Source organism: Chiloscyllium plagiosum, chromosome 6 (assembly GCF_004010195.1).
Source record: "Chiloscyllium plagiosum isolate BGI_BamShark_2017 chromosome 6, ASM401019v2, whole genome shotgun sequence".
NCBI classification, from domain to species: domain Eukaryota; kingdom Metazoa; phylum Chordata; class Chondrichthyes; order Orectolobiformes; family Hemiscylliidae; genus Chiloscyllium; species Chiloscyllium plagiosum.
Genome location: NC_057715.1, coordinates 48,494,656 through 48,518,268, shown reverse-complemented (window position 1 = coordinate 48,518,268; position 23,613 = coordinate 48,494,656). Strand labels below are relative to the sequence as shown.

The following is a 23,613-nucleotide window of genomic DNA, read 5'->3' as shown; positions in this document are numbered from 1 at the left end:
GGGGGGTAGATATTGGACTGAAGTTAGGGGTAGGTTCTTCACTCAGCGAGTCGTGAGTTCATGGAATGCCCTGCCAGTAGCAGTGGTGGACTCTCCCTCTTTATGGTCATATAAGCGGGCATTGGATAGGTATATGGAGGATAGTGGGTTAGTATAGGTTAGGTGGGCTTGGATCGGCGCAACATCGAGGGCCAAAGGGCCTGTACTGCGCTGTATTCTTCTATGTTCTAAAATAGCCCAATCTTTGATCTTAAGAACTTTGTAACACATCATGAATTTCTGGTTGTTTGACAGTAATTGTAACTTATCATGCCGCGTTAGAGTATCACTCACAGATGTACCAGTCCCCTGTTTCTTTCAAGTGAGTACAGAAACTTCATGCTTGTGCATTTCAGTACAGAATCTCTTGACAAGGTACAGTTATAACTGAGTCCCTGGAAAAATAAGAGAATTTGGACAGCACCTTCCAAGTTTCAGGATTTTATCTGTGCACAGGTGTACACCAGCATTTCCTGCCCAATTTTTATTCTGTAATAGAGCTGATAACTGCACGTTATTTTATTTTTGGCAAAACTTGACTGGTGCATGACAGTCTGAATCCTTGCAACAAAGCAAATCACTTGCAATAACGATGCTGTAGTAAATGTCTATGTAGTTCTGTAGATTATACAAGACTTTTCCTTCTGCCTGACATAATTTTAACAGCCAATTATGTTTATTGCATAGAAGAAAATTTCTGAATTGGAAGAGAAGTTACGAGAAGAAGAACATCAACGAAAACTGATACAGAATAAAGCTGCACAGGTTTGTATAAGGAATCTAATACTGTTCTTAAAGCATTTGGGAATTTAAAATTGGACAGTATAGCAAGGCTTAGGAACCTAACTTAAACCACAGCAGATAAGGCGACAACTACAAAAAGGGGGACAGTCAACGCAGGACTGAGGGTGTTGCATTTAAATATGTGCAATATACAAATGCAGGTGAGTCAACTTGTAATGCAGGTTGAAACTGGGTATGATGTGGGTACCACAGATGTGGCCACAAGGTGATCAAGGTTGAGAACCAAATTTCCAAGGAAATGCATCCTACTGAAAGAACAGGCAGGTGGGGAGAGGTTGCCTTGTGTAAGGAATGAAATTTAAGTTAATGAGAAATGATCTGGAGTCAGATCTTTTTGCTATGAGTTGAGAAACTGCAAAGTAGAACAAGTCCAGATTGGAATTATGTGCAGGAATCCTAGGAGTAATCGGGAGATAGAAAATACAAGTAAGAAAGTCGCTATTACAATAATCATGGGATACAATTTGCAGATGGGTAGGGAAAATCAGGGTGTTAGCAGATTCCAAGAAAAGGGATTTGTAGAACATCTGCGAGATGGGTTTGTTTTTGTAATAGCTTGTAGTAGAGCCTGCTAGGGACCAGGCAATTCTGGATTGGGTGGTATATAATGAGGTGCTCTTGATTAGAGAATTTCAGGTATTGTAACCCCTTGGAGGCAGTGACCATAATATTATAGAATTCACCCTTCAGTTTGAGAAGGAGAACCTAGAATACAAGGTAATGGAATTACAATTGATTAAAAGTAGCAACAAAGACATGAGGAAGAAGCTGGCTACAGTTGATTGGAAGGGGAATCTAGGAGAGTAGACAGTGGAGCATCAATGATAAAAGTTTGAGGGTAATTTGGGAGGCATTGCAGAAATTCATTCCAAGAAAAAAGAAACATACTAAGGTAGGATGAGGCAGCCATGGCTGATGGAAATCAGGGGATAGCATCAAAGCAAAAGGCATAGAATGTGGTGAAGATTAGTAGGAAGCTTTTGAAAACCAGCAGAGGACAGCTAAAATACAATGGGGTGGGGGAGATGAAACATAAGGATAAACTAGCTATAAATTTGCAATTAAAAGATTGCAAGAGAGGCAAGCACGGACAATGGACCACTGGAGAAGTAATAGGGCACAGAAAAAAAAAGTGGAAGATCCCAGCAGCATTTTAGAGCTTCGATGGTCAATTCAGAGGAGTGTGTCATGGTCAGCACTTGGGAGAAGTGGTGGTGAAGCTGCAAGTTCTGATGACGGATAAATGACCTGGACCATATGGACCAAACCCAGGGTTCTGAAGGAAATAGCTGAGGAGAAGTGGAGGCATTGGTGGTCTTCCAGGAAACAAGACCAATTTGGGGAGGGTCCTGGAGGACTGAAAAATAGCTAATGTAACACCTCTGTTTCCTCTTTCTGTCTGCCTCCCTCCTCATTAAACAAATGGGTCAGTCAGCCTGTCCTTGGTCATTAAGACTTTAGGGTCCATTATTAAGATTGAGATTTTGGAGTACTTGGAAGTGCATGATAAAATAAGAATGAGTCAGCATAGTTTAGTCAAGGGAATGTTGTACATGACAAATGTTAGAATTCTTTGAGAAGGCAATGAGCAAGATAAAGTAGAACCACTGAATGTGATTGGCATGGTGGCTCAGTTGTTAGCACTACTGCTGCACAGCACCAGAGACCTGGGTTTGATTCCAGCCTCTGGCAACTGTGCAAACTCCATGCAGACATTCTCCCCATGTCTGAGTGGGTTTCCTCCAGGTGCTGTGTGGTTTCTGCCCAAAGTCCAAAGATATGCAGGTTAGGTGAATTGGCCAGAATGAGTTGCCCATAATGTTCAGGTTAGGTGCATGAGTCAGGGGTAAATGTAGAGTAATACAGTAGGGGAATGGGTCTGGGTGGGATATTCTTCGGAGGGTTGGTGTAGATTTGGCTGAAGAGTGTGTTTCCACACTGCAAGGATTCTGTGATTCTATTTGTTTTTGGAAGACCTTTTGACAAGGTGATGCACAGATGGCTGCTAAACAAAATGAATCAGTAATGTAAGGGCAAAGTACTGGCATAGGTAAAAGATTGGCTGACTAGTAGAGAGTAGGGATGAAGGGGTCTGGTGACTAGTGGAGTTCTGCAGGAATCCGCATTGGGACCACAACTATTCATGTTATAAATTTAATAATCTGGACAAAGGAGCTGTGTATTCTTGCTGAGCTTTCAGTTGAAGAGGAAAGGTGAAGGAACAGGGGTCTTGGACAGGCCAGGAGAGTGGGCAAAAAAGTGACAGTGGAATGCAATGTGGAAAAAGTGTAAGGTTATGCACTTTGTTCAGAAGAATAGAGGCGGAGACTATTTTCTAAACTGAGAAAGGCTTCAGAAATCTGAAGCACAAAGGGTTTTGGGAGTCCAAGCTTTTCATATGTTTGTATCATTTATTTGAACGTGGTTCAGTATTCCACAGTCTTTAATAACATTTGAAGTATATGTTTTGAAAGACTGGAATTTTATTGTTATGTTTGAGGACTTTTTATTATAGTTGCAGACTGGCCTGGAAAGAAACAGAATTTTGTTACAAGCAGTGTCACCAATGGTACCAAAGATGAAGAGAGTAAGAAGCAAGAGGAAGCAGCAAGTCAAGGTAGAGTTGATACTTAGCCATAAAGATGTACAGCATGGAAACAGCCCCTTTGTTCCAACTTGTCCATGCCCACCAAATATCCTAACCAATCTAGTCCCATTTACCAGCACTAGGCCCATGTCTGTTAATTCTTCCTATTCATGTACGTATTAGATGCTTTTTAAATGTTATAATTGTGCCAGCCTCCTGCACTACTTCTGGCAGCTCATTCCATTATACTAATTACCTTCTGCTTGAAAAGGTTGCCATTTAGGTCCCTTAAGTTTTTTTTCTCCCCCTCATTCTAAACCTATGCCCTCTCGTTCTAGACTCATTTCCCCCACCCCAGGGAAAAGACCTTGTCTATTTACCCTATCCATACCCCTCATGATTTTGTAAACTTCTGAAAGGTAATCCCTCAGCCTCCAGCACTACAGAAAAACAGCCTCCAGCACTACAGAGAGGCTAATCAGCCTCTCCCTATAGCTCAAATCCTCCAACCCCAGCAACATCCTTAAATCTTTTCTGAACCCTTTCAAGTTTCGAGATAGAAGAGAGGCCAGGATTGTGCACACTATTCCAAAAGTGGCCTAACTAATGTCCTGAGCAGCCTCAACATGACCTCCCAGCTCCTATACTCAATGCTCTGCCCAATAAAGGAAAGCATACCAAACGCTGCCTTTCCCTATCCTATCTAACTGTGACTCCACTTTCAAGGTGCTATCAACCTGCACTCCAAGGTCTCTTTGTTCAACAACACTCCCCACGACCTTACCGTTAAGTATATAAGCCCTGCTCTGATTTGCCTTTCCAAAATGCAGCACCTCACATTTATCTGAATTAAACTCCATCTGCCACTCGTCAACCTACTGGCCCATATGATCAAGATTATTTTTGCTGTCCACTCCACCTCAATTTTGGTGTCATCTGCAAATCTCTAACTATACTTCCTATGTTCACATCCAAATCATTATATAAATGACAAAAAGAAGTGGACCCAGCGCCAACTCTTGTATCACACCATTGGTCAGAGGCCTCTAGCCTGAAAGGCAACCCTCCACCACTACCACCCTTTGTCTTTTACCTTTTGAGTCTGTTCTATATCCAAATGGCTAGTCCTCCCTGTGTTCGATGAGCCTCAACCTTGCTAACCAGTTTCCCATGGAGAACCTTGTCAAATGCCTGACTAAGATCCATACAGATCACATCCACTGCTCTGTCCTGTTAAGTCCTTTTTTTTTTTACTACTTCAAAAAACCCAATCAAGTTTGAGATTTGACTTCCAATGCACATCATTCCTGCTTTTCCAAATACATGTAAACCCTGTTCCTCAATTCCATCCAACTACCTTCCCACCCTAAAAGGTTCGCCGGTCGAGAGTTCCCTGACTTTTCCTTACCAACTTGCTCTAGCTAACAAAAACTGACCTGCTTCTACAAGGATTTTGAAGCACTCTGCAATCTTCTAAAATATCATTTTGGTTTAGGGTTGGTCCATGTGACTGGAAAAATAATGAAAGTTTCCTTGAAAGTACACCTTGTTTGAAAAACACATTCAAATATTTTCATATCAGATGATACAACTACCAAAGATGCAGATGGATTGGAGCAGAACTGGTTAACTGGAAAAACAACACAATGTCAACATTGGGCGGCACGGTGGCATAGTGGTTCAATTCCCACCTCTGGCAACTGTCTGTGTGGAGTTTGCACATTCTCACTTTGTCTGCGTGCTCCGGTTTCCTCCCACAGTCCAAAGATGTGCAGGTTAGGTGAATTGGCCATGCAAAATTGCCTGTAGTGTTACGTAAAGGGGTAAATATAGGGGAATGGATTGCTCTTCGGAGTGTCGGTGTGAACTTGTTGGGCCGTAGGGCCTGTTTCCACACTGTTATAATCTAATCTAATATATGGAGGCAATGGCGCAGTGATAACATCACTGGACTAGGAATCTAAGGTCCAAGAATCTGCAGCATTTTCTCAGCAATATGAAATTTGGACTCCATTAATAAATCTCAATTATAATCTTAAACTATGCTAATGTTAACCTGGAAATAATTGTCAACTGATGTAAAAACCCAGATGGTTCACTAACGTACTTCCTCTTAGGGAAGAAAAACTATCCTCACCAGATCAGAGTCTGGATCTGCGGTTGTTGATTATTAACTGTGACTTGCAATGGCCTAGAAAACTACTCCATTGAACCAAATCTAAGAAAGGATTGAAATCAGGCAGATTAACTCGCATCAACTTGGTCACTTTTTAAAAAAAAAGACAAATCCAGCTCTTTCAATCTTGCCAAGTCCTATTTCCTAATATCTGGGAGCTTATGAAAAAATGTTCAACTCGTCCTTGGAGAATATACGAAACACTACTATCTCATGTCCGAAGTGGCAGGATGGTATATAGTCAGGAGGGAGTTATCCTAGAAGTCCTAAATATTGACTGGACCCCAGTTGCTTCCGGACATCAGGTCAAACATGGGCAAGTGGGCATGTTGCTCACAAACCAGCAACTGCACTTCCCCCAGTTGATGAATCAGTATTCTCCTGTTGAAAATTAATTGAAAGTGTTTCTAGTGCATAGAATTTCCTCTGGATGGGGAGCTTCAAAGTCCATTGCCAAGACTGGCTCAGTAGCACTGCTGCAGGACACTGGCAGAAACTCAGCAGAAGTGAGTAATGCATGACATTATTCTGGACATTAATGTCCCAACTTGACTGCCACTGCCACTGTACTGCATTTCAAATAGACCCAACAATTTCAACATTGACAGTCATGAGCGGTAGCAGCGCAATTGTGTTCAGTCATCATTTATAACTTGTGGTCTTATGTCCCTGTTATCTCCAGATGACAGTCTTTTAACAGTTTGACTCGTGATATCAAGATACTAGTTGAAGTCACTTGGTGCTATCAGGGTACTTCCTGACAAACATACTAAAGAGTTGCGCTCCAGAACTAGTTACATCACTAGCTAATTCCACCTAAAACCCTGGTGTATACCCAAAAATGTCAAAAATTGCACATCTGTGACTTTTACCCAAAATGCAGAACTGGTCAATCACTGCCTTATTGGTCTGATCTTGATCACTAAAGTAATGGAAGTGATTTTCTGACGGTAGTCATTTCCTGAGCAATGGCACTACTATAGCAGAATTCCCTGCCTTCAACCTCCTGGAAGATAGCTGTTGACTAGAAACAGCTATATAAACACTTTTTTAAACCAGTGTTCTCAATTTTTATGACCACCTTCTATGGCATGTCTGCACACCACCTTTCTACCATTGTGTCTATTGCCTCTTGCTATTTGCATATGCAATTCTTTGCATTTAATTTCATCTGCCATGGTTTCCCATTCAAGCCATACTCTCTTAGTGATTTTGGCTGTGTGAGAATGCATTGTAACCTCCATATTCAAACCGAATCAAATCTTTATTATTATGAGCAGTCATCCTAACACCATCACCTGGGGGATACCACTACCCATCATCTTTCACTTTGGAAAGGTAATTGCTCACCACTTCTGTGCTCTGATCTCGTGGGTACCTTTTTATGCTAATGCAAGCACAACCCTTTTCTTGGCAGGCATCTGTTTTGTCATTCTTTCAAAAGCTTCCACCAGATTCATTTAATCATCTTCTGTTACTTCATCAAACCATGTTGCATCTAAACCTCCCAGTTGCACTTATGATACTGACTTAAGGGAGTAATGTTTGATTGGGGACTGAGGCAAATTCTATTGTTAAACAACACCGATTTTTTTGCATCTCCTTAACTGTAAGCTGGTTCTCTTTAACACCGCTTTTCTGAAGGAGGAAATTCTCCTTCAGTAATGTGCTTTAATAAAGTTGTTGTAATGCCACTAGACTAGTAATTCATTGGTGCTGGCTATTGCTGAGAGTTCATGGTGTCCAGTAGCTGTGGTGGTATATAAATTTGATTATTAAATCTGGAGTTTGTCTTGGTGATAACGAGTTATTAAGGATTTGTCAAAAGAGTGCATCTGGTTAACTAATATCTTCCTGGGGGGCGGGGAAGGAAATTTGCCACATTGCCCAATCTAGCATGCATGTGACTCCAGATCCACCTCATTTGATTGACTTACAATTAATTCTCGTATATTTTTATGCGTTAGTCCTTGCCAGTGATGCTCATATTCCATGAAATAGCAATGGAGGATGCAGGTAAAAGAATCAACCTGGATTGTGGTATTCAGGTACTGGAGAGTGGCTTGAAGATATAACTGTCTGACTCTGGCATATACTGCCCAGAAACTTCCAGCTGACATTAGCCAAATTTTGGTACTTTGAGCACTGTTTTACTGGATGGTTGTGAAGAGAAAATTGCTGAGCTGTATGTAAATATATGAATCTCTGACATGCTCTCCTTAGCACTTTTTTTCTTTTCCAGAAACCTTGTACAAACCATTCGCATGTACAGCCTCATTATCGCTTCAACCTCGGTGATATACCATTTGTTGCAGGAAAAGTGAGTATCTTTTGCATCAGTTTTGCATTTTGTTCTGATATTGCGATGATGCTTATTCTTGCCTTGCTGGCACATTTTCTATTGCCTTTGTTTGTTCAAGTCCTCTAACACATGCTTTCGAATGTGGCCTGAGATATGCAAGAATGATGTCTGGCTAAGGAGGTACAGTGAATTTTAATAGCTTTCAAGAGAACTTGAATGTAAACCATTTTATAGATGAAACTTGATTTTATTCGATCTTTATTTCCAGTTGTCAGTCATGTCATCTTTCATCCATCTGGAGTCATGTTTGACTGGCATCACTCCAAAAAGGATAATGGACCATTTACGAACAATATGTGGAGTGTGTTCATGTTGTGTGGTTATGGTAATTTTGTTATACTTATCCAAAACACAGCTGTTGAATTTGAATACCATAAATCACTATTATTCAGGAGTCATTGAAGGATAAAGCCTGCTATCCCTATTCTCCTCCCTGGCCTTTCCAGCTCCAGTCCCACAATATTATTGTGCTAAATGATTTGTAACAACAAATAAAGGATCTTGCACTTTTATGTTTGAGTTTCATGTCCATGTTATAAATTCTTAAGTGTTGGAAGCTGATTTCCTACTATCAATGCTCTCTGCTTTCAATCTACCATAACCACACTATACTCTCTATAAGTTGCACTGCAACTTACTAAAGTTCCTTCAGGTCTCTCATTCTCAATTATCATCGAAAAGAACAAGGGCAGCAGATGCAAGGTAATACCACCTCCAAGTACCCCATTTAAGTCATGCCATCCTGGCTTGGAACTAGAGCACCATACTTTGCTGATTGAAAGCCTGGAATTGGCTTTTCTAATGGTATGCACCTATACTAGATGGTCTGAAGTTACTAAAGGTAACGTGCCACCATCTTCTCAAGGGCAATTAGGGATGGACAAAAAAAATTAACTTTTGCCAACTATGCTGTCATCCCGAGAAAATTTTTTAAAAGGGCATAACCATTTTGTTGCAATCTTCTATTTGTTTCAGTTCAAGTTTGCCCAGCATAAATGAGGACATTTATGATTTGGTCACAGTTTGTTTTAAGCTTGTTTAGAATTCTGCACAAGATCAACTGTTGAATTTTTGAAAGAGGGGATATGGCGTAGATAATCCTTATATTCCTCATACTGGAAAGATTTATTAAATTGTGGATTTAACAATAGATGAGAAGCAAGAATGATCAATATACAACTAGTTATCATATGAAAAAGCTTTCATCAAGGATGTGTAATAAGAAACAATTATTTTCAATTTAACAATTTGTTGCTATGTTCAATTTCCTAATACCTTTTCTTATTCAGTCTGTAAGTCCAAGCCATTCAGTCCGTGCAAATGTTCAGCATGTCTTGCATTTGTTGAAGCAACACAACAAGATTTTGTGCAACGATCATGTTGTCAGTGACCAGTCAATGGCCAGGAACAAAATCTCACGAGATTCCAATATAATGGCTGGCAGTTCTTCTGGATCTACCACTTCCTCCAGGTCACGTGAGGTGCTGTCTGAATTACTGTTGACGCTACAAGATGAGTTTGGACAAATGAGCTTGTAAGTATACTGTTTCTCTGCATGTAATTGGTGCCTTGTGGAATTGACAATTTGTGAATACACTTTCTTTTGGCTTTATGTAGCTGCTTGTGAAATATGGGCGCTCTATTACGGAGATATAAATTTGCTTCTAGTCAGGGTCCTATCTGAAAGTGGAGTGTTTTTGTTGTCAGCTGGGACAAGTTGACTGCTGAGGGACTGGTTATGAGGAAGCTGTATACTATTCTTCCGGTTGATCTAGTAAAGAATAAGTTGGAAGTGCAAGTTGAGTGCACCCTTTCCATTTATTGGTGCCAGTTACATTCATTATTTTCTATTTCTCTTTTTTCTTTCTGCTTGCCACCGAGGGATGCAGGCATCTAATGTAGGGAAGGAACTGTGTGGGGGTACATCACTTTATTTCCAATTCTTTCTATACTCTGACTCTTTTCCCCTTTCCGAAATGCTCTTTTGAAATGCTCGGTACCTAATCAACTGCACTAAGTCCTTGGGTATTAAAAGCTAACCTTCCAATTTCAGTGCAGATAATGTACGCTATGTTTTTTTTTAAATCTAGTGAGCACCAAGAACTGGTGAATCAAATTCGTGAAGCAAATTCAAATACAGTGAGAGAGGACTTGGAACAAGAATTAGAATCACTGATGAAAAGAATAGAAGCAAAAAGAGATCAAATTGGTCAAGTCCGTCAACACCAGGCATCGGTAAGGATAAATATTCTCTAAGTAGGTCAGTTCCTATTTGTACTCAGTGGTGGGGGAAAATACTCAGAACACCTACATGTCTTATCTATTTACACTGCTTGTCACTACCACAATCCTTAATACAAACTCATGTAGGCATATTATTTTTAGTGAGACACGTAAGAAGTCATATAGGCTTGTTCTTGTATTTAGCTCCATATTCAACTATTTCTTCCACTGTTTCTGCCCAACAGTATTAAAAATCCAGTTTGCAATTATTTGCAGCAGTAACAAGTCCTGTTTATAAATTCGGACTCTGTTATTTGCATTTCTGACATTGCATGCTGTGCATGTGGAGGCCTGTCTTGTTGTGCAGCATCATTAGTGATGCAGAAAGGATCCTGGTCAGTCGTCATGTTATGGCCTGCAGACCACTGATATAGATGAGAATTGGCTAACATATTTTCAACCACTTCAAGGACGCTAGCATATTTTAAAAATCAAAACTGTTCACTGCCCTGAATTTCTATATTTATCTATTTTTCTCAGTGGTCCAAAATAATTATTTGCTACGCCAACATTACATTTCAGGATTGAATTACCCAGATTTCTTTTTGCAGAAGACTACTCAAATGAGTTTCACAAAATTGTAGCCCTATTTATGATACTATTTCTTGATCATTTTTGTATTTGACCAACTCATTGGATAGTAATTTAAATTGTTTTCTCACTAGGTTAGCTTTCACTCGAAGTCACTTGTATGGTCTGTCTTGATGTGACACTGAAATGTGATAAATGTTTGCATATACATGTGATTTTAGGAACAGGAGAAAGGTATTTGGTGTCCAAACACCACCTACAACATGCTAAGATCTTGGCTGGCCTGATTTGGCATTTTTGTCCATCCCTGAAAATATTTCATTCACTTGGTTATCAGGATCTATTTATTTCCATCTTTTAAAATATTCAAAAACTTCACTCTCTCCACCTATTGTGAAGTCTTCTAAAGATTTGTAACCCTCAGATTCTCTTTATCTCTGTCTTAAATGGCTAATCCTTATTAGACAGTGACCCATAGCTCGAGAGATTCCAAGAGGAAATATCCTTTCCACATGTACCCTATCAAGACCCCTCAGGATCAAGCTTTAATCAAGTTGCTCTGACCATTCCGAAGCCAGCAAATTTAAGCCTACCCTCTCCACCCTTTCCTTATTAGACCTAATGCTAATTTTAGGGTACAAATCCAGCAAACCTGCATTTTACATTCTTCCTTAAATAAGGTGACCAATACGGTACACAGTACTCCACGTTTTTGCATTCAAATCTTTCAATTCTGTTAGCTTTACTAAATGCTTTGCAATTCCTGCACATAATGCCCAGGTCCATATATGTATTGCTCACCAATTAAACATATGAACAGTTTCACATTTTCCAGATCTTTGTGCGCTCAGTCAATCTTCTGCATCTCTTTTATTGATACTTTTTATATCTTCCTTGCAACTTTCTAGGTGATTTTGTGCCAGAAAATTCTGTAACTGTGGTTTCGGTCCCTTCCACATAAGTTGCCAAGCCTGAGTTTCTCCAGCACTTTGTATATTCAACCTGCAGTATTTTCCTTTTTTTTTTGTCCTTCATCCAAGTTGCAGAATCCCAACAGTGCAGATAGAGAGAGTTTGGCCCATCGCTCTGCACTGACCCTCCAAAGAACATGCCTTCCAGACTTAAACCCTTTTCCCTATCTTCCTGCATTTAACATGGATAATGCATTTAGCCTGCACATCCCTGGACACTCTGGAGCAAGTCAGTGTGGTCAGTCCACCTAGCCTGCACATCTTTGGAGTGTGGGGATCAACTGGAGCACCCATTGGAAACTCCAACAGAGACAGAACTTACAAACTTCACACACCAGTTTCCCTCCACTTGAATTGTATCTGGGTCCCTGGCACTTACTTTGGGTGGCTGCTCCATTTACATAAAAAGTAATTTACATAAATTGTCAATAGGTGAGACCCCAGCACTGATTCCTTTGACACACTATTGCATCTTGTCAGCCAACTAATGAATCATTCATGTCCACTTCCCTGTTAGCTAGCTCCATTTCTATCCATGCTTCAGACCACAAACTCTTATTTTTGACAGTACAGTATTGCCCATGACTGAGCTAGTTGACTGGCCCAGGTTTGATTGAAAAATGTTATCTAGTGTTGTCCATGAATGTAACATGTCTCATCACATAGAATTTACCAGGCGTTTTCCTAGACATAATAGATACTACCCATCCATGTGATTGGAAACCTGTTAACAATAAGTTACCAAATGTGGTTTCAGGTTGCACGCTGCATTTAAAAGATCAAGAATGAACATTCTACTATCTTTCTGCTTTTCATTCTGTGATTGATATGGATCTTGCTTGTTTTCACTTTTTTTTTAAGCTTAAACTGCAGGAAACTATGAGGAGGAAGCATTACACCAGTGGAGGGTCAACTCAGAAAAAAGCTCATAAGAATTTAAATGACGTGCAAGCCAGGGTAGCAACAACTAGAGGAAGTGATACTGCTATTCAAGTGCGACCAGGAACTAAAAGCAAAAAGAGCCTTTGTTTATTAAGAGATATGCAGACCCTACAAACTACTCTTCAAAAAGATGATGTTTGTTGGAGCTATTGAAGCGATGTATTTTTGAAACTTCAGTCTCCAATATGCTTATGTCATCCAAATTGTTTTTCAATTATTCCTATCTTTTTGATCAGATGTTATGTGAAAAATGGTGAATGTCTGTTTGTGAAATGGGAGCTTTTAAATCTTGTTGGTGAACTACTACACTTCAATGACTTGTCGTTGACTGTAATAATTACATGACTTGTAACTTATAGGTGTTGAGGTGCATGTGTGTTCTTCAGTTGGGGAAAAATTCAAACTCACTTGATCTGAAAGTCTTTTTACTTTTACTGCTGCTCTAATAGTTCACTTTAGTCTGCTGTGGTCACAGCAGCAGTTACTTTGAAGTTCAACAGTACTGCATTACGAAGTTACAAAATAATCTAAAGGTTTGCAAATTAATGACCCCCAGATTCATATCTCAGGGAAAATTATCTAGCAATATATTCAAGGCATGGAGTAGGTGACGATTGTTTGTGTAAATAACATTTTTTATTTGTCAACTTTAATTGCAAATGATGGTTTGTGCACATTTTATACATAACTGTTTTTAGTCTATTTTTAAAGATGAATAGACCATGATGTTATATTTATGCCCCTGATCCTGGCATTCAGCAGAAAGTACGCTTGAGAAAAATTTATTTCAATAAAGATTTTGCATTTTTTTAGGTGACTGGCAATCTGCACAAAGCTGTGTATACTTGCACTTTATTATAAATTAATATACAGAACATTTATTGCAAAGATTGCAAATCGCTAATTTTGTGGATTTCAGTTCATGACACTGGAAGGACTATAGAGTATCTGAAAGATGAATGCATTCATGGTGAAAGACTTCGCAATTTCTTTTAGGCCTTTCTTAAAAGGGAAAAATCTGCTTTCTGTAAGAGTTTCACAGTAAGAAATGGAGTGCTGTTGGCCAATGTAATTGAAGGAATACCTGGTAAATTTTGAACAGTTAGTCTCTGTTCTATAAAAGCATAGTCTAATTGGTTTGCTTGTATTTGTGTGACTGTCTTGACTAATTCCCCTGATTCAGCCAATGGCTGGATTAAATCAACAATTTTGATAAGTGGGATTTTGAAAAAAATCTTTTGTCACCCTTTTGCTGGTTTACCTTTTGTACTGTTTACAGTGAGTACAGAAAATATCGCAGAAGTGGTTGTGTATTGTTTTTCTCAGAATCACCACAGTGTGGCAAAAGTCCACACCGATGCTGTGAAGAGTAACCTACCCAGACTCATTCCCCCTACCCTATTGCTGTCCAGTTGTTTAAATGTCCCGAATGCCTCTGCTTTCCCCGTCACAGCTGGCAATGCATTCACAGCTGGCAATGCATTCACAGCTGGCAATGCATTCAACCTACCTCTACCATCTCCTTTATACCTTCCTCGTATCACTCAATACTGCCCTGGGCAAAAGTCTCTGGCTGCTGCCTGTATCTATTCCATTCATAATCTTGTATACCTCGATCAGAAGCTCCTAATCATAAGTGGTCTGGCAACTTGCAATGGTGCATGTTTGTAGACTTGTGCCTTATAAATGGTGGACAGGCTTGGGGAGTCAGGAGGTTCTGTAACTTGCCACAAAATTGTATGTTTGTGGTCTGTATTTGAATGACTCTTAAACATCAAGGAGACATAATTAGGTTCTGTCACTGGTCACTGGACTAATAAATTTGAAAATAAATAAAATTTACGATGTTAACTTAGCATTGCTGCATTTGAACATAGACTGTTTCACTACCTTCGGAGTCATGAATTGAATTCTGGACTTCAATTATGGCACATCCCTACTTCTGACATTGTTGGAAGGGCTTTCATTAATACAACTGAAGTGTTGGCAGAGCAAGCTACTTTGTCATGGCACAGAGCTGATTGGTCTTCAACAATGACAACCATCTTTGGGCTAGGTATAATTTTAATAGTGGTGAATTCTTTGTCATGAGGTCTGGGCCTATGGCACAGTGCCACTTGCCAAAGAAGGATTGTTGTGTTGCCTGATAATTCTCTCATTTGGCTAATGTCTTTGTAGTTTTTGGGGTGGTAAATGGTCACCTTGTATTTGTCCTTTTTTTTTGTAGACAGAATGTTTGAGAACCAGACCCCACAACTAGAGAACTGGCTCACAGACCTACTCAAAAAGAACTTCAGAAATCTGGAGAAATAAGTATAACAGACTTCCAAAAATTGAAACCAGACTGCTCCAACAGTACAGATTACCCAAAATTCATAAACCAGGAGGGCCCCTTTCAGACTCATAGTCTTGCTACCTGCAACACCAACTTAGAGTGACCAAGGAGCTACACCAGTATTAACTGGAGAGAGGGGACTTGTTGAAAGTGCAAACACTGGACGAGATTAATACACTTGAACAGATTGATATTAAGGAAGTTGATATGCTAGAAATTCTGGGAAGCATCAAATCCTCGGGGCAGGACGAGATATATTCAAAGTTACTACAGGAAGTGAAAAATAAGATGGTTGCTCTCTGGTGATGGTCACTCTCCACTGGAATAAGTCTGGCTGATTAGAGGGAGGCAAATGTTGTTACATTGTTCAAGAAAAGGAACATAGGTCTGTAATTTTTCAGGGATTTCTGTCAGTACATGCTTGTCGATGGCAAGCAAGGTACTGGAACAATTCGGAGATTTGTTTTCCAAATAGTCATAAATTCTTTCTTTGATTAAAGATAGCATAGCATTATGAAGGTCAGGTCATGCCTCAAGCCTTATTGAGTTCTTTGTCAACTTGTCTTGTCACATCCTCAAAGGTCAAGCAGTGGATGTAGTGTAATGGATTTCAGTAAGACATTTGATGAGACACCCTACAGTAAGCTCATTCAGAAATTTTAGGAGGTATGGGACGCAAGGAGATTTGGCAGTGTGAATATAGAATTGGCTGGCTGAAAAAAAAACTGAGTCGTAGGGGATGGAAAGTATTCCGACTGGAGGTCAGTGACCAGTGGTGTCTGCAGGGATTGGTTCTTGGGCCTCTGCTCTTTTAAAGAAGCTACAATGACTTGGATGAAGAAGTGGAAGGGTGGGTTGGTAAGTTTGCTGATGACACAAAAGTCAGGGGTGTTGTAGATAGTGTCGAGGGCTGTTGCAGGCTACAACATGAAATTAACATAATGCAGAGCTAGGCTGAAAAGTGGCAGATGGAGTTCAAATGGATAAATGCCAAGTGACTCACTTTGGGAGGTAGAGTTTGAATGCTGAATGCAGACCCTTTAGTAGTGTGGCGGAACAGCAAGATCTTGGAGGATTTCTATGGAAATGGATGGAAGAGTTGCCACCCAAGCTGATAGGGTTCTAAAGAAGGCATATTATGTTTTGGCTTTAACAGGTGCATTGAGTGTAAGAGCCAGGAGGTTTTGTGACAGCTCTATAGAACCCTGGTTAGGCCACATGTGGGGCATGGTGCCCAGTTCTAGTTGCTTAATATAGGAATGATGTAGATGCTTTAGAGAGGATGCAGAGGAAATTTAGCAGCATGCTGCCAGGATTGGAAGGCTTGTCTTGGAGGTTAAGGGAGCTTGGACTTTTCATACTGGAGAGAAGAAGAAAGAGAAATGACTTGATAGAGGTGCACAAGGCTTAGATAGAGTAGATAACCAGAGCCTTTTCCCCTGGGCAGAACTGGCTGTCGCAAGGCGTTATAACTGTAGAGGAGATGTCAAAGGTGGGTTCTTTAAGCAGAGAGTTTGGCATGTGGAATGCACTGCCAATGGTGATGGTAGAGTCAGAGACATTTGGTATATTTAAGCCACTGCTGGACAAGCACATAGGTGAAAGTAATTTGAGAGGTGTCTAAGTTAGTTTGAACTTAGTGTTGTGCCACAACTGGCAGACCTTGTCACTGCCCTTACCAATATGGATCAACAGGATCTTTTCAATTCCAAGAAGGTGAAGGACACATACCCCCAGTTAACACAGGCATGGAATCAGGGACAGCAGCAAAGGGATAAAAGCAGAGATAGGTGCAGGGCACGTGGGAAGCTCTGCCACTAGGTGTGAGAATGCTGGTCCAGTAGCCCTCAACAGTTGTAACCACAACAATAACAAATTTCTCCACAGCGACAGCCTCAACAGGTCTGCCTATACTCTCCATGACCCTTTTCCCCACACCCCTAATCCTTAGGGATGAGGAAAGGTTTGCAGGCCGCCTTGTTACACCTCTTACGCTCCCCTTAATTCAGCAGCGACTCAGCATTTTACGGCATCAAGGAGAACAGGCTATGAGGTCGTCTTACTTTCTCGCACTAATCTTATGCTTCAGCACGCCCCACTTTAAACTCTGCCACCCTTCTCCCTGTTATACAAGATTCCCCGGCAGAGGACCACGGTTGTCTGCATGTAGTCCGAGAGTTTGTCATCCCACACCCCGACCTCTCTGAAACTCCGTTAGACAACCCAGATATAATCCTTTTTACGATGGCTCCTCTTTTTCGCCCTCAGATCACCAAATGCTAGCTGGCTATGCAATGTGCACATCTTTTGAGACACTTGAATCCACGGCACGGCCGGTAAGAACTTCTGGACAGGTAACCAAACTGTTTGTCCTTAGCAGAGCCTGTATCCATGCTGACTAAATGTCTGTTAACTTTTACACTGACTCCAGATATGCCTTTGGAGTTGTACATGATTTTGGAACCCTGTGGACGCATAGAGAATTTCTTACCTCTTCTGGGAGGCCCTGGCAGCATGCCCTGATCATCAACAATCTTTAACAGGGTATTATGCTCCCCTCTGCAGTAGCTGTGATAAAATGCTCTGCCCATACCATCGCTGACGACCCAGTCGTCCGAGAAAATGTTTATGCTGACCAAGCTGCTAGACACCAGCATTAGCTTCCATTGTATGGGTTCTATAAACTCCAAAGGCAGGGGAAACAACAAAGGCTTCGGATTTAGTAGAGGGAAGACGAGCCGCACAGCAACACACTCCACAAGCCGAAAAAGATGGCTAATAGTGCACCCTGATGGAAGGTTCCTTTGTCCTAAAGCCTACTTGCATGTTGTTGCACTGCCTACCCATGGGGATAGAACATGCATAGAACATAAACAGCGCAATACAGGCCCTTCAGCCCTCAATGTTGCACCGACCTGTGGAATCAATCTCAAGCCTATCTATCCAACACTATTCTATTTTTGTCCATATGTTTATCCAATGACCGTTAAATCCCTGTATAGTTTGCAAGTCTACTACTGTTGCAGGCAGGACGTTCCATGCCCCCACTGCTCTCTGAGAAAAGAAACTACCTCTGACATCTGTCCTATATCTTACACCCCTCAATTTAAAGTGATGTCCCTTGTGCTAGCCATCACCATCCAGAAAAAAGGATCTCACTGTCCACCCAATCTAACCCTCTGATTATCTTATGTGTCTCAATTAATCACCTCTCAACATTCTTCTCTCTAATGAAAATATCCTTAGTTCCCTCAGCCTTTCCTCCATACCAGGTAACATCCTAGTAAATCATCTCTGAACCCTTTCCAAAGCTTCCACATCCTTCATATAATGCAATACTCCAAGTGTGACTGCACTAGGGTTTTGTACAGCTGAAACATGGCTTCAACACTCAATCACTCTACCAATAAAAGCTAACGCACTGTATGCTTTCTTAACAACCCTATCAACCTGGGTGGCAACTTTCAGGAATCTACATACACGGACACCGAGATCTCTCTGCTCATCTCTTACCATTAGCCCAGTACTCTTTATTCCTGTGAATCACCTCACATTTTTCCACATTAAACTCCATTTGCCTCTCAGCCCAGCTCTGCAGTTTATCTATGCCCCTCTGCAACCTGCAACATCCTTCAACGCTGTCCATAACTCCACTGACCTTAGTGTCATCGGCAAATTTACTAACCCATCCTTCTACACCCTCATGCAGGTAATTTATATAAATGAGTGATAGCAGTGGACCCAAAAGAGATCCTTGTAGCACCCCACTGGTAACTGAACTCCAGGATGAACATTTCCCATCAGCCACCACCCTCTGTCTTCTTTCAGCCAGCCAATTTCTGATCTGACCAGCGAAATCACTCTCAATCCCATGCCTCCGTATTTTGTGCAATAGCCTGTCATGGGGAACCTTGTCAAACGCTTTACTAGAATCCATATACACATCAACTGCTTTATCCTCATCCACCTGTTTGTTCACCATCTCAAAGAACTCAAGAAGGTTAGTGAGGCATGACCTACCGGTCACAAAACCATGTTGACTATCCCTAATCAGCTTATTCCTTTCTAGATGATTATAAATCCTACCTCTTATAACCCTTTCCAACACTTGATCCACTACCAAAGTAAGGCATACAGGCCAATAATTGCCAGGGTTATATCTAATCCCCGTCTTGAACAAGAGGACAACATTTTCTCTCCACCAGTCTTCTGGCACTATTCCTGTAGACAATGACTGCACAAAGATCAAAGCCAAAGGCCCTGCAATCTCCTCCGTGGCTTCCCAGAGAATCCTATGATAAACCCCATCCAGCCCATGGTGATTGTCTGTTTTCACACTTTCCAGAATTACTAACACCTCTCCATTGTGAACCTCAATCCCATCTAGTCTAGTCGCCTGTATCTCAGTATTCTCAACAACATCGTCTTTTTCCAGTGTGATTGCTGATGAAAAATATTCATTTAGAGCTTCTCCTAATTCCTTAGACTCTACGCACAACCTCGCACTATGGTCCTTGAGTGGCCCTAATATTATTCTTAGTCATCCTTTCATTCCTGAAATATCAACAGAAAGAATTAGGGTTTTCCTTCATTCTATCTGCCAAAGACTTCTCATGTCCCCTCCTGGCTCTTCTGAGTTTTCTCTTTAGGTCTTTCCTGGCTAACTTGCAACTCTCAAGCCTTCATGTCTCATCCTAACATAAGCCTCCTTCTTCCTCTTGACTAGAATTTGACCTCTTTTGTAAACCAAGGCTCCCTCTCTCAACCATTTTCTCCTTGCCTGACAGGTACATACTTATCAAGGACACGAAGTAGTTGTTCCTTGAATAAGCTCCACATTTTAATTGGATCCATCCCTGACAGTTACCTTCCCATCCTACGCATCCTAAATCTTGCCTAATCACATCATAATTGCCTTTCCCCAGCTATAACTCTTGCCATGAGATATATACCTATCTCTCTCCATTGCTCAAGCAAACATAACCAAATTGTGGGCACTATCAAAGTACTCACTACCTCCAAATCTAACATCTGACCGGGTACATTTCCCAGTACCAAATTCAATGTGGCCTTGGAACTTATTGGCTTGTCTACATACTGTGTCAGGAAACCATTCTGCACACATTGGACAAAAGCGGACCCATCTAAAGTACTCGAACTATCGTATTTCCAGTACGACAAGCTTGGTACACACCAGGCTTAACAGCAGTAGCACAATATGTCTAACAAAATAACAATGCTAAACCTTTCACCAAGTATGATCGTCTGCCAGTCCCAGATGGACCCTTTAATCATTTACAGATTGATTTCATACACATGCCAGCTAAACAGGGTTTTAAGTACGTGTTGGTAATTGTCGACATGTTTTCTAAATGATACAGGCCTTCCCCACAAGGAAAGATGTTCCTAGAACAGTGGTCAAATGTATCATGAAGGATGTGATCTCTATGTTTGGAATTCTAGGGAGCATCAACAGTGACAGAGGCACTCAAATTACCGCGGTAGTCACAGGCAACGTTAGTAAAGCACGAGGCATCATTTGGAAATACCATATTCCCTATCAGCCCCAGTCCTCAGGTATGGTGGAACAGATGAATGATACCCTTAAACCACCCTGACAAAGATCACACAGGACACGGGCCTGCCTTGGTCAGAAGCCCTACCATTAGCCCTGTATACCCTGTATCAGGGTAAGATCTCCGAAATTTCCTGGAAGCTCTTCAAATATGTCAAAGCACTCTGCAAGGTGATTACCTGTAACCATGATCTAGTAAAGGAGGCCACTCCTGCACCTAGTGATGATGCAATGCATCCCTTCAAATCTGGGGACTATGTCATGATAAAATCATTTGAAAAGACTTCTCTCTCTTCTAGGTGAAAAGGCCCATATCTCTTCCTCCTGGTAACCCAGATGGCTGTCAAGGTCAAGGAATGACCTGAGCGGACACATGGAATTCGCTGCAAGAGAGCGCCATCCCCAGAGGGATACAAGCATCAGTTTATTCACCAGCCGCAATATGTGGAGACTGATCGCCACTTCAACCTCGGTGCTCCTCATTGCCTTGTTCATGCTGACTGGACATGAGGGCAACAGAGAAGATGGGATAATTTACTCTGTTGCAAGGGATTTGCATGTCAACACTTTTCTTTATATGACTTACATTTACACACAGAATGCTCTAGCTGCAGGGTACGCGCCCATATCCCATATTGGGAGGGGGGGGGGGAGTTGAATGTACAATTCTGATAAGGTTAGGGTGAGGCTTAAGCTTAGGGTTTTTGTGTGAGGTCCAGACAGGCGTAATTATTCCGCTGACGGTAGGTCTACTTGGGAATCCGCAGGTTATAATATGGAGAAGTATAAGGGTTGGTTCCAAGCTCAGTGCAACCTCTCACATGTGCCTCTGGCTCTATTCCTCACTAATACCACAGGAAAGGGTACACCCATGGGAACCATCTGTTTCAAAAGCAACCACATGTTAGGATGGAATGCTGGAACCAGTAAACATATCCATTCCTTGCTCCTTACCCCACTTCCACTGGGAGTATCCCTAGCCTTGACGTTCTCAACCATACTTCTAAATGTAATTTTACAATGGCTTGGTTTGAAAATCCGATCCATCCCTTGACAACTTACAATGGCTCCCTTTTCATTTGTGGTCACAAAGCCTACACCTTGCTGCCAGCCTTCTGGACTGGTAGTTGCTATGTAGGGCATGTGGTCCCCTTTATTTATCACTTGCTCTCCTCCCTGTTCAAATGGCCTTGGCCTTGCACCAAGACAGCTGAAACTGGCAAAGAACTGCTCAATTTTCATTCTCTTTCCCTTTGATGGGACAGCTCAACTGACAAAGGAAGTCAGACAAATGGCTGCAGTTCATTAAGAAATAGAGAATGACACGGAGACAGCCCTTGAGGAACTTAGTGCGGAGGTGGTTGCCATTCATACAATTGCCCTACAAAATAGAATGGTTTTAGATTAACTACTGGCTGAGAAAGGGGGCACCTGGGCGCTTATTGGCTCAGACTGTTACACCTATATTCCCACCACCAGTGAAAACATCACCAACCTTGTCAATCACATTCGGAAGTCTGCCTCCAAGCTTCTTGACACTAGCTCCCTTTGGGATCTGTGGAGTTTAATGAGTGGACGGTGCGGTCCCTGGGGACAATCATAAAAGGCCTCATTTCTTAGTCGTCATTATTGTTGTTATTTCAATTTTTGTCATCTGCATGAAATAGTGTTGTGTGAATTTTAGCTCACTGTGTGAGCTTAATGCTGCCCTCTGTTGCATTAAAATCCCAACTGGTCAAGGTCCACTTTGCTGGCATCCCTTACCCTGACACAGAACTCCAATAGTCAGAATCCACGGGTTCTGACATATTGACCCTGAGGACTACCCTTTGGAATCCAAATACTCACCACTGGATAAACCCTGTGCTCCAGCTACAATTCACCCTTTTGCAAGTGATCCTGACCTATTACTTTGGTCTTGTGATCAAAAACAAGGGATTGTGGAAGCTGCTTTACTGACTTCTGTTTTTCTGCAGCTCTTTGTGTTACTTTCTTTTGCAACCCATCTCTTTGCTGACTCATTTATCTGCAGCCATCTGGTAAATGAAACCACAACCCAGGCAAACATTATTAACAGGTGAATCTGGAGTATGCATTACTCAAGGTCTGAAAACAATAGCTCGTTATGTACTATCTATGCAAGGCTGACTTTGGACTTTACATCGTGTAAAACCATGCAGGCCGACTTGTGGTTTTGTGCCTGATTGATCAACTGTCAGCTCAGCATTTGTTGTGCTATTTAGACCCACATCAATCTGGAGCACTCTGGAGTAACGCCAGACCATGCTTAGGACAGGTGTGCTCCCCATGCTATCATGCAATAAAATTTGTAAATACTCAAGGTCTGAGTCTGGAGAAATTCTTTAACAAGTGGAAAGATTACATGGTACAGTTGGCAGAGCTCTTTGAACAATTACGTGAAGCAAAATTAGAAATAAACTAAAAGAAAACAGAATTTGCAAAGGCAGAGGTGACGTTCTTGGCACATAAACGGTCATGAGAGGTTGACCTCAAGGATGGCAAAGACGAAGGCCATTGAGGAATTTTCATGACCATCCTCGAAGAAAGAGGTGCTTCGCTTTTTGGGACAAAGTGGATTCGATTGGAAGTTTGTTCCAAACTACAGCAGCATGGTGGCACTGCTGACAGATTTACTAAAGAAGAACACAAAATTTCGGTGGACAAACAATGCCAGGAGGCATTTGAGAATTAAAAGCAGTATTAACCACCACACCAATTTGAGCTACACCAAAATCTTCAAAGTTGCAATCAATGCCAGCAATATAGGAGTTTGAGCGGTACTGTAATGATGAAATTGAAAAGCCAATTGGCTACTTTTCAAAGAAACTCAATACCCACCAGAGAAAATACTCTATCATTGAAAAAGAATCATTGAGCTTGGTACTGGCCATACAACATTTTAATGTTTCTGTGATGAACAATGTGTCAGAGACAGTTGTGTACACTGACCACAATCCTCTTACATTCTTGGAAAGATTTATAAGATA

The 23,613-nt window shown here is 41.3% G+C and overlaps 1 protein-coding gene across 4 annotated transcripts in view; it reads left to right on the top strand.

The window, feature by feature from the left end:
- The window catches only part of cep57 (centrosomal protein 57), a 49,149-nt gene extending 35,577 nt beyond the window's left edge, over positions 1-13,572 (top strand). For all 4 annotated transcript variants that reach the window (XM_043691475.1, XM_043691473.1, XM_043691474.1 and 1 more), the window contains 6 exons: positions 727-804; positions 3,359-3,460; positions 7,849-7,926; positions 9,258-9,502; positions 10,059-10,203; positions 12,615-13,572. In XM_043691475.1, the coding sequence (XP_043547410.1) occupies positions 727-804; positions 3,359-3,460; positions 7,849-7,926; positions 9,258-9,502; positions 10,059-10,203; positions 12,615-12,848 (882 nt within the window). In that variant the 3' untranslated portion in view covers positions 12,849-13,572. The remainder of the gene's footprint in view (positions 1-726; positions 805-3,358; positions 3,461-7,848; positions 7,927-9,257; positions 9,503-10,058; positions 10,204-12,614) is intronic.
- The last annotated feature ends 10,041 nt before the right edge of the window (positions 13,573-23,613 follow it).